Source organism: Trichechus manatus, unplaced genomic scaffold, assembly GCF_000243295.1.
Source record: "Trichechus manatus latirostris isolate Lorelei unplaced genomic scaffold, TriManLat1.0 scaffold00112, whole genome shotgun sequence".
In the NCBI taxonomy this organism is placed as follows: Eukaryota; Metazoa; Chordata; class Mammalia; order Sirenia; family Trichechidae; genus Trichechus; species Trichechus manatus.
The window spans coordinates 3,291,010-3,310,026 of NW_004444048.1; the positions used below are offsets into that span (position 1 = coordinate 3,291,010).

Below are 19,017 nucleotides of genomic sequence, written 5' to 3' on the forward strand. Positions count from 1 at the left end.
GCCCCCCCGCCAGCTTTTTTGATTTTCCAAACCCCTGGCTTTGTTTTAAGCAAAAGCATTGTCGAGGCAGCACCGTTTCCTCCCCCTCTTCCGAAACCTAGCTAGGAGTGGATGAAAGTCCTCACGAAACGTGCACGAATGCCCTCCCCACGCCCCCAAAGGGCCGGGACGAGCTTCGACTGCCCCACCACCCCACGCGCACCGCGCTAACTGACACTCCGCAACCACCGCCACCACCCAGCGGAGCCCGGGGAGACTCCCAAGGGCTCTTTAAATACGATCTATAAATACTACGGGCGCTCGGCGCTTGCGTCATGGCAGGGCCGGCCTCCGATTGGCCCTCGTAACGCTACTTATTTGCATTGCCGGATCGCACAACCGGGCGGCGACCTCGGTCTGGCGCTCGCGCCTCGCCGCCCCTCCCCCTCAGAGGGCGCGCGAGACCGCGGGCGGGGCCAGCGGGGTGGCGGCCGCGCGTTACGGCGACAAGCGCAGAGCGGTCGCAGCTTCCAGAGTTGCTTGAACTCAGAAATTTCTCTTTGTAAATCTTGAGTCATGCGGCGGTCCCCCGGACGCCGACTGTCTCCCAGGAAGATCAAGTTTGGCAAGCAGTGAGCAGGCACATTTTCTACTGTATCTTTTTGCTTTCTGCAAAAAGAAAAGACAAAGTTTGAAGAGCTACACCGGAGCAAACAATTCTAGGTGGCTCGCAGATGTTGAATTTAAACTACGTGAGGCCGGGACACGCAGCAGAGCCCTGTCCAATGACTTGCTACTTAGGGTGTTCAAAAAAGGCTGTTGCATTATCACCAGTAAGCTTGAAAACGAAATAAGGTGGGTTCGGGAAATGCAAGCTGCATGACCTTCTAGTTTTAAATCTAAGTTTAGAAAAGTGCACCAGTTAGCCATTGTGAAGCGGTGATGCGAAAACTCCCCATTGCAGTTCTTGGAGAAGAGAATCTCTCGTAGCAATGGAAAATTTTTAGCTGCTCGACTCTGACGGGAGTTGATAGTTGCGGAGAGGGAAGTGGTGGTGGCGAAGGTCAGAAAGGGAGAAAGAGACCACGCTTTGGAAGTGGGGAAGCACCTCGGCGTTGCTGAGTGTAGAAACATGATTCTGTTAAAAAGGGTTGCTATTGATGGCGCGAGAGAGATATGCAGATATTATATATTAATATTCCGTTGTTACACAATCATTTATCTGGTCAGAATGTAAACAGAATAGGGACTGTTTCTGCGATATACTTCAAGCATTTTAGGTAGAATTTATAGCATACTGAATTCTTTTCTTTTGAGTAGAATAAATATGGTAACTTTTAATTCCTTCATTTTGTTTAAAAATATTCTGCCAGTAAAGCGCACGGCATGTTCTCAGGTTTCAAGGCTTCCTGGGATTGCTGCTGAAAGTATATACTGCTGTCTTGTACGGTCCACAATTAATATTCGTGGAATGAAACAGTTTATATTTATTCAGAAAAGACTAAGCATGTGTTAAAGCAAAGATCTTATTAAACTATATTTCATAAATATTCTTTGACATCTCTTCCCCCCAATGAAACTCAAAGCTCATACAGACTCTTGTTATTTGAAGAGAATAGTTTAACTACAGTGTAAAGTTGGACACTAGCGAATACGCGGCTCTAAAAACTAAAAAAAAAAAAAAAAGAATTTTAACGGAAGAGCTCCCTCTGCTGTCTAATTGTTTATGGGCAACGCACCTGAAAAGTCTACAACACCTGGGGTAAGCTCATTGCAAAACCAGAAGGGTGAACTTTAGTATATTTTTCATTGAGAATATGTCAAGTCATTTTGTAATTCTAGCCGTTTTAATCGTTACTATCAAGCAAGTGCGATTATTCTGTTGTATGACTGGCAATTGAATATAGCTTAAATAACTTTCTCATTTCCATAGTAATACAAACCAGTTTATGCTTTAAAACGAGTCTGGATTATATTACAAAAGTTGGGCTTGTCTTATAGTCATTATTCTCTGCATTAACAGGTATTAATGTAAGAAAAAATTTTAATTATCAAAATATCTTTTCCAGTAATTTTAGTGCTATGGAGTATGAATCATCAAAGTTGACTGATTTGAACACAGAATACTTGTAATGGTCTTATAACAGCCATTCCCTTCTCAGATTGTTTCCCATTATCTTAATCAGTGTTTCTAATTTCCAAGGCAATGAATAAATGCACACATAACCTGTGCCTTCATGATGATCATCTCCTCAATATAAAAACTGACATTTTACTGTACTATCTATGTATTTATTATATTTATACAGTGTTGTTATTTCCCCTTGAGTTTTTTTTTTAAATTTTATTATGGTAAAATATATATAACAAACAATTTGCTATTTTAACCGTTTATAAGTGTACAATTCAGTGACGTTAATTACATTTACCGTGTTGTGCAACTATCACCACTGTCTATTTCCAAGTTTTTCATCACCCAAAACAGAAACTCAGTAGCCCTTAAGCAATAAGTCTGTAGTCTGCCCTCCTCTCAGCTCCTGGTAATCTCTAATAAACCTCTAATAAATTTACGCTTATTCTAGATGTTCATGTAAGTGGAATCATAAAATATTTGTCCTTTTGTGTCTGACATATGTCATCCAGCATGTTTTCAAGGTTTATCCATGTCATAGCATGTATCAGAACTTCATTTCTCTTTATGGCTGAATAGTATTCCATCGTATGTACAGTAAAACTTGTGAAAGCTGGAAATTGTGTGTCTTAGTCATCTAGTGCTGCTATAACAGAAATACTACAAGTGGATGGCTTTAACAAAGAGAAGTTTATTTCTTCACAGTAAAGTAGGCTAAAAGTCCAAATTAAGGCTGTCAGCTCCAGGGGAAGGCTTTCTCTCTCTGTCGGCCATCTCATCAATCTTCCCCTGGACTAGGAGCTTCTCCGCTCAGGGACCCTGGTTCCAAAGGATGAGCTCTGCTCCTGGCAGTGCTTTCTTGGTGTTATGAGGCCCCACACTCCCTTTCCTTTTATCTCTTGTAGGATAAGAGGTGGTACAGGCCACACCCCAGGGAAACTCCCTTTACATTGGATCAGGGATGTGACCTGAGCAAGGGTGTTAGGTCCCACCCTAGTCCTCTTTAACCATAGGCAGAGATTATGATTTATAGTACATAGGAAAATCACAAAATGGAGAACAACCACACCATACTGAGAATCACATCCTAACCAAGTTGACACATGTTTTTGGGGGACACAGTTTAATCCATGACACTGTGTAAGGCAGAAACCCGTCAGAGAAGGGAAATGCAATTTTTTTCCACTAAAATGGGTATTGGAAAAGTGTTACGACTGCACCCTGTCAAAGGCGGAAAACTCTCGAGACCCAGAAAAACAAGGCAGTCCCATTGAGTTCTGGCTCTCACAGGTTTCACTGTATATACTGTATTTGTTTATCCAGTCATTTCTTGATGGATGCTTTGGTTGTTTCTGTCTTTTAGCTATTGTGAATAATGCTGCAATGAGCATTGGTGTACATGTATCTATTTGAGTCCCTGCTTTCAGGTCTCTTGGGTATATACCTAGGAGTGGAACTGCTGGGTCATATGGTAATTCTATGTTTAACTCTTTGAGGAACTGCTGGTTTTCACAGCAGCTGTACCATTTTACATATCCACCAGCAATGCACGAGGGTTCCAGTTTCTCCACATCCTCTTCAACGCTTGTTATTTCCCGTTCTTCTGTTAATAGCCATAAGCAGCCCTGGTGGCACAGTGGTTAAGTGCTCGACTGCTAACTGAAAGGTTGGTGGTTCAAACCTACTAGCCTCTCCACAGGAGAAAGATGTAGCAGTATGCTTCATAAAGATTACAGCCTCCAAGGGTAAATTGCCCTATGGGGCAGTTCTGCTCTGTCCCATAGGGTCAATTGATTCGACAACAGTGGATTTTTAATGACTAATGGTGTTGAACATGTTTTAATGTGCTCCCTTAACATTTTTTTTGTGTTTGTCATGGATTGAATTATATCCCCCCAAAAATGTGTGTATCAATTTGGCTGGGCCATGATTCCTGGTATTGTGTGATATTCCTATATGTTGTAAATCTGCCTCTATGATGTTAATGAGGGAGGATGGGTGGCAGTTGTGTTAGTGAGGCATCAATCTATTAGATTGGATTGTGTCCTGAGACAATGTCTTGAGATATAAAAGAGAGAAGTGAGCAGAGAAACAGGGGGACCTCATACCATCAAGAAAGCAGTGCTGGGAGCAGACGGCATCCTTTGGACCGGGGTCCCTGCACAGAGAAGCTCCTAGTCTGGGGGAATGTTGATGAGAAGGCCAACAGAGAGAGAAAGCCTTCCCCTGGAGCTGACGCCCTGAATTTGGACTTTTAGCCTACTTTACTGTGAAGAAATAAACTTCTCTTTGTTGAAGCCATCCACTTGTGGTATTTCTGTTATAGCAACACTAGATGATTAAGACAGAATTTGGTACCAAGAATGGGGTCTAGATGACTACATGACTAAGACATTTGGTACTGAGAGTAGGGTGCTGCTCTATCAGATACCTAAAATGTGGAAGGGGTTTTGAAACTATGAATGGATGGAGCAGTGGCAGCAGCAGAGAACCTGCAGCAGCAGAGAAGTGAAAGTGGCAGAGAAACAGCAGCAGCAGAACCAGGAGACCAGTGCAAGATGGCACTGGAGCCGACCCACGGAGTGAGAGAGCTGAGTGCCTGTGTGCAGGAGTCTTCCTCGTGGAGTGGGGGTGCCTCCAGGTACTCATCGGTGGAGCTAGGCTTGCCAACCCACAGAACGAGATTGTTGAGTGCCTGTGCGCAGGAGGCTTTCTGGCAGAGTTGGGTGCCTCTGGGCACTTACCAGTAGAGCTACAAAGCTTTACAACACTTAACCCAGCAGGGCAGATGCGGGCATGAGGCCTGAGGGCTGAGAGGCCACAGGAAACAGAAGCAGAAGCTGAAGAGACAAGGGACTCAAGAAGCCAAGCTGCCTCTGTCTCAAAAGGTATGGCCATGACCTCAGGGGTTTCAAAGGGTGGAGCCATGGCCTCTGGTGCTTCTAAGGCTGGAGTCACCACTCATATGGACTGGGAGAATGGTGCGCCTAAAGCCAAGGGAGCAGAGTTGCTGTCCCAGTGGGCCTGGAAGGCGGAGCTGAAGCCCAGGGCCAAGGGGCCTCCACTCAGAATCTGGAGAGCGTGGCCAATACCTAGAGTCTGGAGGGCAGGGCCATTGTGTAAATTGTTTTAGAGGACAGAAGATTATTTTCAAAGCCTTGAGGGCTAATGTAATGTGTTCTGCTGACTTGCTTGGTGTCTGTTATCCCTTCTTTCCCTCCAGTTTCTCCCATTTGTAATGGAAATGTCTAGCTTGTGCCTGTTCTGCCATTGTACCTTTGGGAGCAGATAACTTCTATTCTAGAATTTACAGATGAAGAGGAATTTCTGGATTTTGGACTTGGAGTTAAGACTTTTGCTATGATATGATGGGGTGAATATGTTTTCCATGTTGCAAGGATGTAATTTTTTGGGGGGCCAAAGGGTGGAATGTCATGGATTGAATTATGTCCCCCAAAAAATGTGTGTATCAATTTGCCTGGGCCATGATTCCTGGTATTGTGTGATATTCCTATATGTTGTAAATCCTGCCTCTGTGATGTTAATGAGGGAGGATGTGCAGCAGTTGTGTTAGTGAGGCCTCAATCTATTAGATTGGATTGTGTCCTTAGGCAATCTCTTGAGATATAAAAGAGAGAAGTGAGCAGAGAGACAGGGGGACCTCATACCATCAAGAAAGCAGTGCCGGGAGCGGAGCGCATCCTTTGGACTGGGATTCCTGCGCAGAGAAGCTCCTAGTCCAGGGGAACATTGATGAGAAGACCGAGAGAGAAAGCCTTCCCCTGGAGCTGACACCCTGAATTTGGACTTTTAGCCTACTTTACTGTGAAGAAATAAATTTCTCTTTATTAAAGCCATCCACTTGTGGCATTTCTGTTGTAGCAGCACTAGATGACTAAGGCAGTGTTACATTTCTTTTACTCATTCGTTTCTTTGTTGTCCTTATGAAAAAAGACTTTAAAAGTCTCAAGTAACTAAGTTTAAAAGTCTACATCTTGGCTGCCACTTCATTGGTTCTCGTTTTTCAGAGCTGTTCATCTCGAGGAGGAAAGAACTACTTTCAGAGACTGGTTGTTGGTACAGCTTTGAGTCAGTAGGAGGTAAGAGGATAACTGGTAAACCGCAAATGAAGAGCTTCTCCTGTTAATGCTGATCTGGGCATTTCAGGTGTTTCTTCACAAAAAGCACTTTACCCACCCTCTATAGAAACATACAAATAATGATCACAATTATTCTGTAGTTCTCAATTCTCTCTAAGTTGCAGAGGCAGAGATGGAGACAGTCTGCTGTTATGCTGGGAAATGTATTTATAAAAAGCTCAGTTACTCTCCAGGGCTGGGGAGAGACTCTATCCTGTGTAAGTCTGACCTAAACAGTCTAGCACTCTTATGGAAGTGCCAAGTGCTCTTGCTGCTCTGTGAACTGAGCCTCCTTTTCCCAGTTAATGGTTCAGGAACTACTTCAGTGCACAAAGCAGCTATCTTACTCACTTTTTGACATTTTCCATGTTTTTCATATGTGTCTTAGGCTGGGTTCTCTAGAGAAGCAAAACCAGTGAAGCATATATATATATATATATATATATATATATATATATATATATATATATATATATATATATATATATATATATATAAACCAAACCCATTGCCATTGAGTCAATCCAACTTATAGCGACCCTATGGGACAGAGTAGAACCTCCCCATAGGGTTTCCAAGGAGTGCCTGGTGAATTCAAACTGCTGACCTTTTGGTTAGCAACCATAGCTCTTAACCACTACGCCACCAGGGTTTCTGTATATATATGTGTGCTTCTGTATATATATATCTGGAGCCCTGGTGCTGCAGTAGTTAAGATTTCAGGCTGCTAACCAAAAGGTTAGCAGTTCAAATCCACCAGCTGCTCCTTGGAAACCCTGAGGGGTGGGTCTACTCAGTCCTATTGGGTTGCTCTGAGTTGGTATCCACTTGACGACAGCAACGGGTTTGGTTTTTCTGAGTATGTATATATACAGGGAGAGACAGAGAGATTTATCTCCAGGAAATGGCTCACACAGCTGTAGAGGCTGGCAAGTCCCAAGTCCATGGGTCAGGCATCAGGCTGGAGACTTTTCCCGACTCCTGTACCTGCAGGGGTTGACGAACCCAAGATCGGCAGGTTATACCTAAGGCTGCTTGCTCACAGGCTCAGGAAGCTGATGAATCTAAGATCAGCAGGTAAGATGGCAGGCTGCTGGCTCACAGGCTGCAGAGGCCAACGAATCCCAAGATTGGTAGGCAATATGGCAGACTGCTGGCTCAAGTCCCAAGAGCCAGAGGTCAGGTGATGACGAGCTGGATGCAGGATGCAGAATGAGCAAAAGCCAGTGAACTTTGCCAGAACATCCATATATATTGGGTACAGGCCATACCCCCAAGGAAACACACCTTACAACTGATTGGCTGATTACATCAGATCACATCATGGAGATGATTACATTATATCACAAAATGGAGGATAACTTCATCATTACATAACTGTCAAACCACTGAGACTCATGGCCCAAGCTGACACACAATCTTAACCATCCCAGTATGTATGGTCACCACACCAAAAGCCAGTTATAAAAGTAAGAAATAGATGCTGGATGTTAGTGCCATCAGAATATGCCTAGTAATTTGTTTACTTTTTTTCCCATTTATTTATGGTGATTACACATTGCCCTGTTATAGAAGTTCACATTTCTACTGTGTACACACAGTAGGTAAGAATTTCAAGGCTTGGGTACAGATTGGATACCTGACAAAAGACATACGAATTGGCCCAGTTTCACCACAGTTAACAAACCAGTTGTGATAGAGTCAATACCAACTCATGATGACCCCATGTGTATGAGAGTAGAACTGCACTCCACGTTGTTGTTGTTAGGTGCTGTCGAGTCGGTTCCGACTCATAGTGACCACATTTACAACAGAACGAAACACTGCCAGATCCTGCACCATCCTCACAATCGTTGCTGTGTTTGAGCTCATTGTTGCAGAAACTCTGTCAATTCATCTCATTGAAGGTCTTCCTCTTTTTCGCTGACCCAGTACTTTACCAAGCATAATGTCCTTTTTCAGGGACCGATCCCTCCTGATAATGTCTCCAAAGTATGTGAGACGTAGTCTTGCCGCCCTTGCTTCTAAGGAGCATTCTGGCTGTACTTCTTCCGAGACAGATTTGTTCTTTCCTTTGGCAGTCCATGGTATATTCAGTAGTCTTTGCCAGCACCACAATTCAAAGGCGTCAATTCTTCTTCCATCTTCCTTATTTATTGTCCAGCTTTTGCATGCATATGAGGCGATTGAAAACATCATGGCTTGGGTCAGGTGCACCTTAGTCTTCAAGGTGACGTCTTTGCTTTTCAACACTTTAAGAAAGTCTTCTGCAGCGGATTTGCCCAATGCATTGCATTTTATGATTTCTTGACTGCTGCTTCCATGGGTGTTGATTGTGGATCCAAGTAAGATGAAATCCTTGACAGCTTCAATCTTTTCTCCGTTTATCATGATGTTGCTTATTGGTCCAGTTGTGAGGATTTTTGTTGAGGTATAATCTCTACTGAAGGCTGTGGTCTTTGATCTTCATCAGTTAGTGCTTCAAGTCCTTTTCATTTTCAGCAAGCAAGGTTGTGTTGTCTGCATAACCCAGGTTGTTAATGCATCTCCCTCCGATCTTGATGCCCTGTTCTTCTTCGTAGAGTCCAGCTTCTTGGATTATTTCCTCAGCATACAGATTGAATAAATATGGTGAAAGGATACAACCCTGACACATACTTTCCTGACTTTAAACCACACAGTATCCCCTTGTTCTGTCTGAACAGCTGACTCTTGATCTGTGTACAGGTTCCTCATGAGCACAATAAAGTGTTCTGGAATTCCTGTTCTTTGCAATGTTATCCATAATTTGTTATGATCCACACAGTTGAATGTCTTTGCATAGTCAATAAAACACAGGTAACCATCTTTCTGGTATTCTCTGCTTTCAGCCAGGATCCATCAGACATCAGCAATGATATCCCTTGTTCCACGACCTCTTCTGAATCTGGCTTGAACTTCTGGCAGTTCCCTGCCTATATCCTGCCACAGCTGCTTTTGAGTGATCTTCAGCAAAAATTTACTTGTGTGTGATATTAATGATATTGTTTGATAATTTCCACATTCGATTGGATCACCTTTCTTGGGAATAGGCATAAATATGGATCTCTTCCAGTAGGTTGGCCAGGTAGCTGTCTTCTAAATTTCTTGGCATAGATGGGTGAGCACTTCCAGCGCTGCATCCATTTGTTGAAACACCTCAATTGATATTCCATCAATTCCTGGAGCCTTGTTTTTCGCCAGTGTCTTCAGTGCAGCTTGGACTTCTTCCTTCAGTACCATTGGTTCCTGATCATAAGCTCCCTCCTGAAATGGTTGAACGTCAACCAATTCTTTTTGGTATAATGACTCTGTGTATTCCTTCCATCTTCTTTTGATGCTTCCTGTGTTAATATTTTCCCTGTAGAATCCTTCACTACTGCAACTCGAGGCTTGAATTTTTTCTTCTGTTTTGGCTTGAGAAATGCCAAGCGTGTTCTTTCCTTTTGGTTTTCTATCTCCAGCTCTTTGCATGTGTCATTATAATACTCTACTTTGTCTTCTTGGCCACACTTTGAAATCTTCTGTTCAGTTCTTTTACTTCATCATTTCTTCCTTTTGCTTTAGCTACTCTATGTTCAAGAGCAAGTTTCAGAGTCTCTTCTGACATCCATTTTGGTCTTTTCTTTCTTTCCTGTCTTTTTAGTGACCTCTTGCAAGAACTGTACTCCATAGGGTTTTTAATTGCTGATTTTTCAGAAGTAGATCACCAGGCCTTTCTTCTGAGGTGCCACTGGGTGGACTCAAGCCTCCAACCTTTTGGTTAGCAGCTGAGCATGTTAACCATTTGCACCACTGAGGGACTCCTTACCACAGGTAAGTTAGCATATGCCTGGTATTGTGGAGTGGTTAATAAATTAACAAGTTTGCTGTAGATGGCAAAGCTGGCTTCTCTGATCACCACCTGAGGGATGGTCCATGAACTGTGTGACCACTGCCTTTTTTTTCTGATAGGGAGATTACATTTGACATGTATAATGGAGTATGTGTTCACTTTTGGCAAAAGTACCAAGTCCATATTTGCTAAACTTGGATCTTCTTTCAGTATTGACATATGACTTGAGTGTTGTGTATGCTGATTACTGAGGTGCTCATAAATTCTGGTTAAAATTTTGTTCTTATAAAAATGAATTTACAACAAAATCTAGTTGACTTATTTTTAAACAATAATTCTTTTGAAATTTTGTCCCCTCATTGAAACCAACCTTCTTTTAAATAATTTTGTTCTATAAATTAGATTGCCTGAAGGACATTATTAGCAGAAGAATTACCATTTAATGATATTTTTACAATATGTGAGGGACCACACCCAGGTCTCTTTTAATCCTTACAATAATCTTGTAGGAGAAGTTCTAGTTGAATTTTACAAATGAGGAAACTGATCTTTAGAGAGATTACATAACTTGCTCAAAGTCAATGTCAGAACTGGGATTGCAGTCCAACTCTGATTTCAGATCAAAACCGCAGAGAAAAGAGAAAAAGATTACAATATATAAATACATAAGTTGAATATAAAAGCCATAGGCCTGATATTAACCATTTTTTTATAGTACCCTAGAGCATTCTTTCCCAAATTATATACCAGAAAATGTTAATTCCATATGATACGAATGAGTGACATGAAGAAAAAACAAGGATCCATGATCACTAATTTTTGGACAGGGCTTCAAATTGGTTTGTTTGGGTTTGAACCCCTGCTGATAATTTGCACTTCTTACAAGTTCCCTGCTAAGAATTTGCATTTCCACCTGGGTACACTGAATCACAATCTACAGTGTAACAATATCCTCCAGGTGATTCTTATATACAACTTCCTGGCAACTTGTTGGAAATGCAAATTCTCAGCAGGGGTTCGAACCCAAAGGAACTGGTTGGAAGCCCTTATGGAAACAACTTTTATGGTCAGCAGCTGAGAATGCTAACATTCACACTGAGGAGCAACAGATTCTAAAGATTTTCCATATCTGCTCCTGGCCCTGGTGGATATCTACCCCTATTAAGGAAGTACATAGAGCAGGTTTGAGGAGAAAATGGGAGTTCTCCCCGATTTCCATTTTCCAAGTAATTGACTCACTCATACATTGTGCCAATGAGCTCTACTAAATCTCTGGGCAAACAATTCATCAATACTTTATGCTGAATAGTGTCTCTTCTTTGGGTTGTTTGGTTATCAACTATAGATAAAAACAGGACTATTTAATAAAAATACAGGCAAGAATGAGCACCTAGTATGTGTAAGGCACTGTGCTAAGAATTAAATTTAAAATATTTAATTCTCAGCCCCTCTTTGAAGTAGGCGTTGTTGTCTAATTTACAGATGAAGAAAGACACAGAGAGTAAGTAGTCTGAAGACATGCAGCCAGCCATAAGCCTGGAACTGGGATTTGAACCCAAGTCTGTCACACCCAGAACCTGTATTATGAACCATTAAGCTATAAGGCTTCCCATTTTGGTTACTAATTGGATATGTTCATTTCTGTTGTGTTTTGGAGCTGAGATTTCACTGAAACTGGATATTTCTCCTATAAAATTTTAGGGGAATGTCTCTAGAAGAGGGGAAGCTGCAAATTCCCACAAAAGATGATCTCAAAATTACTATAGAGTGATAACAATTAGTGATGTTGCTTTATAGTGTAGTGAGAGCAATTAATGATGTGGCTTCACGTGATACGAATTCACAAATACTAGAATACTTGTGGCTCTTTTCAATCAAACAGAGAGAGAGAGAGAAAAGAAGCTAAAAGAGCCTATCCAAAGAATGCACTGGTTTGAGAAACATACCTGTATCAGTCAGTATCTTGACAGGAAAGAGATGGCACACCATCTGGGATTTTTAAAGATATATTTAATAAAAAGTTTATTTACCAAGGTGTAGGTGAATTAATGTATTAAGGGACCCAACAAAGGATGTTGAGGCACCTAGGGATTAGTAACAGCAGGAAGCCTTTACTTTTCATAGGTGTGAGTGGGCAGCAGAAGAAATGGTGTTGTCAGAGCTGGTGAGAATGGTACCTTTGAAGAGGCCTCCAACAAGAGCTGTGGTTGTTAAAGGACCCAACCACTGCCAGAATGGGTGAGTAGGAGGTAGGACAGAAGCCAGAGGGTAAGAGATTGGGGAGAGGGTGGGGAGTTTCACACCTAGAGGTTACCTTCTCAGAGCAAAGAGGAAGGTAAATGGATCTCTGGGGCAAATTGGGGAAAAACAGCCAAGTAAATATGTATCAACGCCAGATCTAGGGGTGGTAACTTAGAGCTAAATGAGTTCATTATTTAGTAGGAACAGAGCTATATCCAATAAAAGGTAATACCTTAGGAAACTATTGAGATATATAGTATATTATTTTAGGTTTAAACTACAGTGAAAGGCAATTTGGTATACAAATCACCAATCTGTAGGTTGATTAGTATCTCATTCCCCTTTTTTCTTTTTTATTAAAAAAAGTTAATTTGTTCTTTGATACTTCTTTTTAAACTTTTTATTTGCAAATAATTTTAGATTTATAGGAAAGTTGCAAAAATAATAGAGAGTTCCTGTATACCCTTCACCTGGGCATCCCCTAATGTTAGTAACTTAACCATAGTACCATGACCAAAACCAGGAAACTACCATGGTTATAATACTGTTAGTTCAACTTGCTCAAATTTCACGGGTCTCCTGCCTAAGTCCCCCCACTCCCACCCTTTTTGGGTCCAGTATCCCACACTGAATTTAGTTGTCTTCCTGAGTCTTCTCCAACCTCTGATGAGTCTTCATTTGTTTTTCTTTTATGACCTTGACACTTCTCATGAGTACCGGGCAGTATTTTGTTGAATGTCTCTCAATTTGGGTTTGTGTCATGTTTTCTCCTGATTATACTGAGGTTCTGCATTTTTTGCAAGAATACTCCAGAAGTGATATTGTGTCTTTTTTCAGTTTATCATTTTTTGGGACATAGTCTTATTACTGGTGATCTTACCCTTGATCACTTGGTTAAGGTATGTGTGCTGGGCTTCTCCACTATAAAATTACTGTTTTTCCCTTTGTAGATAAATATCTTGGCAGAGATGGTCTCTGATTCTTGATAGTTTTGTAATGCCTTTAAACAGGTAGGGAAAGGAAGAAACTTATGCTGTGCAATATTCTGTGTACTTTAATACTCACAGTGTACTCTGTGAGACAGAGTAATGTGAAATTATTCTTGTGTTTAAAAAGAGGAAACTAGTCTTTTTTTTAGTTTAAATGATTTGACCAAGGTTACAGAGCTAAGCTTATGTTCTTTCATTTTGAAGAACTGTTGGATTTTCAGTTACTTCAGGAGGATTTACGAGTAGAATCATATGATTTGTGACAATAGAATCCAAAATTAAAACTTGTTTAATACTAGAATATAGTCTTATCTAGCTAGTTTTCAAATGCCTGCAATGTGCTAGAATTTATAGTCTTTAAAAATAAGTGATAGCTGACTCTGAAATAACTAATTTAAATTCATGGCACATCTGCAAAACTCATTTAAGGAACCAAGTGGTTAATTAAACCTTCAGTCAGATTATTTGAGTGCTGTTTTATAGATGTGCTGTAGTTCTGTCAAAAATGATAGAGGAACACCCTTTGAAAATATTGTGTCATGATTTTCAGGGCTAATCCAAAGATCATTTACTGTAGATAAATAATGATGAAATGAATATAATGATAACAGCAATTTTTGAGCTATTTAGAATAAGACTTTGTCAGTTAAGTCATTGTGAATACCTTTTGAATAGATGTTAAATTTGAGTGAAGGTGGAAAATGGTGCATTATCTATATTATATTTTTATTGGCATAGATAATTGTGTAGCATTGCCCAGAATGACTAAGGTTCAGAGGGCCAAATAGATGTAAGTATTAGATATGTGAGTACTTAATAATTAGCTTCAATGAAAAGATATTTTAAATAAATTAACTTAGGTCTTTGAACTGTGATTTCTTACAAGAAAAACAGGGATTTAAACTAAAGATTTAATAAGTAATAGTCTTTTAAAGATTTTAATACCCTACCCGTTCTACATTTGATTCTAGCTCACCAGAGACAAACATTTTCACTTCTTAGCTCTTCTAGTATTTACTTCCATGTCTCTAAACAATCTACTTTGTATCTTATATTTCTTATGCTGAAATTTTCTATTTCTTTGCTGAGACTTCTGTGCTTTAATTGGTTTCAAGAATGTTGGTAATTGCTCATTGAAACATTTTTATCATGACTGCTTTCAAATCTTTGTTAGATAATTCCAACATCTCTGTCATTTTGGTGTTGGCATCTATTGATTGTCCTCTTTCATTCAGTTTGAAATCATCCTGGTTCATGTTATAACAAGTGATTTTCAGTTGAAACCTGGACATCTTTTGTAGTATGTTATGAGGCTCTGGAACTTAATTAAACATTCTGTTTTAACTGGTTTTCTTAGACACCACTCTGCTGTGTGATTTTCCTATATGTTGTAAATCCTGCCTCTATGATGTTCATGAGGGAGGATGGGTGGCAGCTGTGTTAGTAAGGCAGGACTGGATCTGCAAGACTAGATTGTGTCCTGAGGCAATCTCTTGGGGTATAAAAGACAGAAGTGAGCAGAGAGAAGAGGGGGACCTCATACCATCAAGAAAGCAGTGCCGGGAGCAGACGGCATCCTTTGGACCGGGGTCCCTGTGCCGAGAAGCTCCAGTCTAGGGGAACACTGATGAGAAGGCCAAGAGAGAGAAAGCCTTCCCCTGGAGCTGACGCCTTGAATTTGGACTTTTAGCCTACTTTCACTATGTGGAAATAAACTTCTCTTCATTAAAACCATCCACTTGTGGTGTTTCTGTTATAGCTGCGCTAGATGACTAAGACAGAATCTATTGATTGTCTTCTTTCATTCAGTTTGAAATCATCTTGGTTCATGTTATAACAAGTGATTTTCCATTGAAACCTGGACATCTTTTGTAGTATGTTATGAGGCTCTGGAGCTTAATTAAACCTTCTGTTTTAACTGGTTTTCTCAGGTACCACTCTGGTATGGGAAGGGGAGACACCACCTCATTACTGCCAGGTGATAGTAGAAGTCCAAGTTGTCTGCTGACAACCAAGAGTGGGGTCTCCTAGTTAACTTCTGGGCAGGGGTTGGAGTTCTGGCTCCCTACATGGTCTCCCTGACACTGACTCTGACATGGGAGTGACTTTCATTACTGACAGATGATGGTGAAAGTCCTCCAAAAAGGATAAACCCAAAGAAGTCCATACCAAGACACTTCAGAGTTAAACTTGCTGAAAACTAAAGACAAAGAAAAAAATCTTGAAAGCAATGACCAATCAACACTTACCTATAGGGGAAAAACAATTTGAATGACAGTAGATTTCTCATCAGAAACCATGGAGTCTAGAAGGAAATGGCACAATATTTTTTAAGTGCTGGAAGAAAAGAACTGTCAACCCAGAATCCTATGCCCAGAAAAAATATCCTTTAGAAATGAAGGAAAAATCAAGACATTCTCAGGTGAAGAAAAACTAAGAGAACTTTTCATGAACAGACCTACCCTGAAAGAATGGCTAAAGCAATTTCTCTAAACAGAAAAATGATAAAAGAAGAAATCTCGAACTATCAAGCAGGAAGAAAACACTTGATAATCAAAAATATAGGTAAATATAATAGGCTTTCCTTCTCTTGAGTTTTCTAAATTATGTTTGATGATTGAAGCAAAAATTATAATGCTGTCAAATATGATTCCAAATGTATGTAGAAGAAATATTTAAGACAATGAGGGAGGGTGAATGTATATCAAGGGAGGTAAAATATCTATACTTCACTTGAACTGGTAAAATGATGCCAACATAGACTGTGATAAGTTATATACTGTAATACCTAGAACAACCACTAAAAAATCTATACAAAGAGATATATTCAAAAACAATATAAGTAAAAATTGAATTCTAAGAAATGTCCAAGTAACCCACAGGAAGGAAGGAAAAGAAAATAGAGAAATAAAAACCAGAGAACTAACAGAAAACAAAAAATAAAATGGAAAACTTAAGCCCTAACATATTAATAATTATGGCAAATGTAAATGGCTAAACACACCAATTAAAAGACAGAAATTAGAAGAGTGAACTAAAAACATGACCCAATTATATGCTGTTCACAAGAAACTCACTTCATATATAACGATACAGGCAGGTTGTAAGTAAAATGATGGAAAAAGATGTATCATGCAAAAATTAATCAACAGAAAGCAGGTGTGGCTATATTTGTATTGAATGAAGTAGACTTCTGAGCAAAGAAAATTACCAGAGACAGAGAGGGACCTTATATAATGACATAAGGGTCAATCTACCAAGAAAACATAGCAACCTTAAATGTGTATACAAGTAGTCTCCAACTTATGATGGGGCTCTGTTCTGACAATTCTGTTGTCAGTCAGTTGTGATGCAAGTCAAATACCTCTTTTTTTTAAGTTTTCATAGCCTGCTGTATGGCAGTGTTTTGAACAGTAAAACACAACATTGAACATCTGCAGGTGAACATCTGAGAATGATAACATCAGCAAATTACACACTGCAACATTGTATATAGTACATTTACTAATGATAAGATGTACAAAATTAAAAAATAAATAAATGGTCATAAGTGTGGTTCATCATAACTCGAATATATTGTAAGTCGAGGACTACCTGTACATCAAACAACAGAGTTGGAAAATATGTGAAGCAATAACTGATAGAACTGAAAGGAGATATAGACAAATCCACAATTATAGTTGAAGATTCCAACACTCCTCCCTCAACGGTTGATAAAACAACTAGACAGAAATTTAGCAAGGATATAGAAGAACTCAACAACACCATCAACAAAAAGAATCTAATCAACAGCACTGGAGTTGAACACTCTATTCAATAACAGCAGAATAAACATTCTTTTCAGGTGACAGTGCCCAAAGAACATATACCAAGGTAGACCGTATCCTGGACCATAAAACGAACCTCAACAAATTTAAAAGAATTGAAATTATATAGAGTTTGTTCTTTGAACATAATGGAATCAAACTAGAAATCAATAGCAACAGGAAAATCTCCAAACACTTAAAAACTAAACAAAAAACAAAACCCAGAAGAATAAGAATAGTTAAAACAACTTTTAAAAAGAGAGAAATCCACAGATCAACGAAACAGAGTACCCAGAAATACACTCACACAATATGCCCAATTGATTTTTTAAAAAAATTTTTCCCATACAAAAATTTATACATACATTGTTATGTGACTCTTAATTGCTCTCCCCATACTGTGACCGCACACTCCTCCTTTCCACCCCTGATTTCTCATGTCCATTCAACCAGCTCCTAACCCTCTCTGCCTTCTCATCTCACCTCTGGACAGAAGCTGCCGCTTAGTCACTTGTATCTACTTGAGCTAAGACACACACTCCTCACGAGTATCACTTTATGTCCCACAGTCCAGTCCAATCCCTGTCTGAAGAGTTGGCCTTGGAAATTGTTTTAGTTCTGGGCTGATAGAGAATCCAGGGGCCATGCTTTCTGGGGTTCCTCTAGTCTCAGACCATTAAGTCTGGTCTTACTAGAATTTGACTTCTGCACCCCGTCTTTCTCCTGCTCCATCCAGGACTCTGTTGTGTTCCCTGTCAGGGCGGGCATTGGTGGTAGCTGGGCACCATCTAGTTCTTCTGGTCTCAGGCTGATGAAGTCTCTGGTTTATGTGGCCCTTTCTGTCTCTTGGGTTAATACTTCCTTATGTCTTTGGTGTTCTTTATTCTCGTTTACTCCAGGTGGTTGGGACCAATTGATGCATCTTAGATGGCCACTTGCAAGCTTTTAAGACCCCAGACGCCACTCACCAAAGTAGGATGCAGAATATTGTTAATAAGCTTTGTTATGCCAGTTGACGTAGATGTCCCCTGAAAGCATGGTCCCTAGACCCCTGCCCCTGCTACTCTATCCTTCAAAGTGTTTGATTGTATTCAGGAAACTTCTTAGCTTTGGTTTAGTCCAGTAGTGCTGACTTCCTCTGTAGTGTGTGCTGTCCTTCCCTTCACCTAAGATAATTCTTATCTACTATCTTGTTAGTAAATGACCCTCCCCCTCTCTCCCGACCCTCATAACCATCAAAGAATGTTGTCTTCTGTGTTTAAACCTTTTCTTGAGTACTTACAATAGTGGTCTTATACAATATTTGTCCTTCTGTGACTGACTAAATTCACTCAGCATAATGACCTCCAGATTCCTCCATGTTATAAGATGTTTCACGGCTTCATCGTTGCTCTTTATCATTGCATAGTATTCCATTGTGTGGCTATACCATAATTTGTTATCCATTCTTCTGTTGTTGGACATGTAGGTTGTTTCCATCTTTTTACTATTGTGAACAGTGCTGCAGTGAACATGGGTGTGCATATATCTATTCATGTGATGGCTCTTATTTCTCTAGGATATATTCCAAGGAGCAGGATAGCTGGATCGTATGGTATTTCTATTTCTAGCTTTTTAAGGAAGTGCCAAATCGACTTCCAAAGTGGTTGTACCATTTCACATTCCCACCAACAGTGTATAATTGTTCCAGTCTCTCCACAACCTCTCCAGCATTTATTATTCTGTGTTTTTTGGATTAATGCTAGCCTTGTTCAGGTGAGATGATATCTCATCGTAGTTTTGATCTGCATTTCTCTAATGGCTAATGATCGTGAGCATTTCTTCATGCGTCTATTACCTGCCTGAATATCTTCTTTGGTGAAGTGCCTGTTCATATCCT

General features: G+C 40.2%; 1 protein-coding gene across 1 annotated transcript in view; it reads right to left on the reverse strand.

The window, feature by feature from the left end:
* Positions 1 to 353: 353 nt before the first annotated feature.
* Positions 354 to 19,017, reverse strand: part of LMNTD1 (lamin tail domain containing 1) — a 158,375-nt gene continuing 139,711 nt past the window's right edge. Inside the window, exon 10 of the mRNA XM_023738099.1 lies at positions 354 to 648. Coding sequence (XP_023593867.1) covers positions 354 to 648 — 295 coding nt within the window. The remainder of the gene's footprint in view (positions 649 to 19,017) is intronic.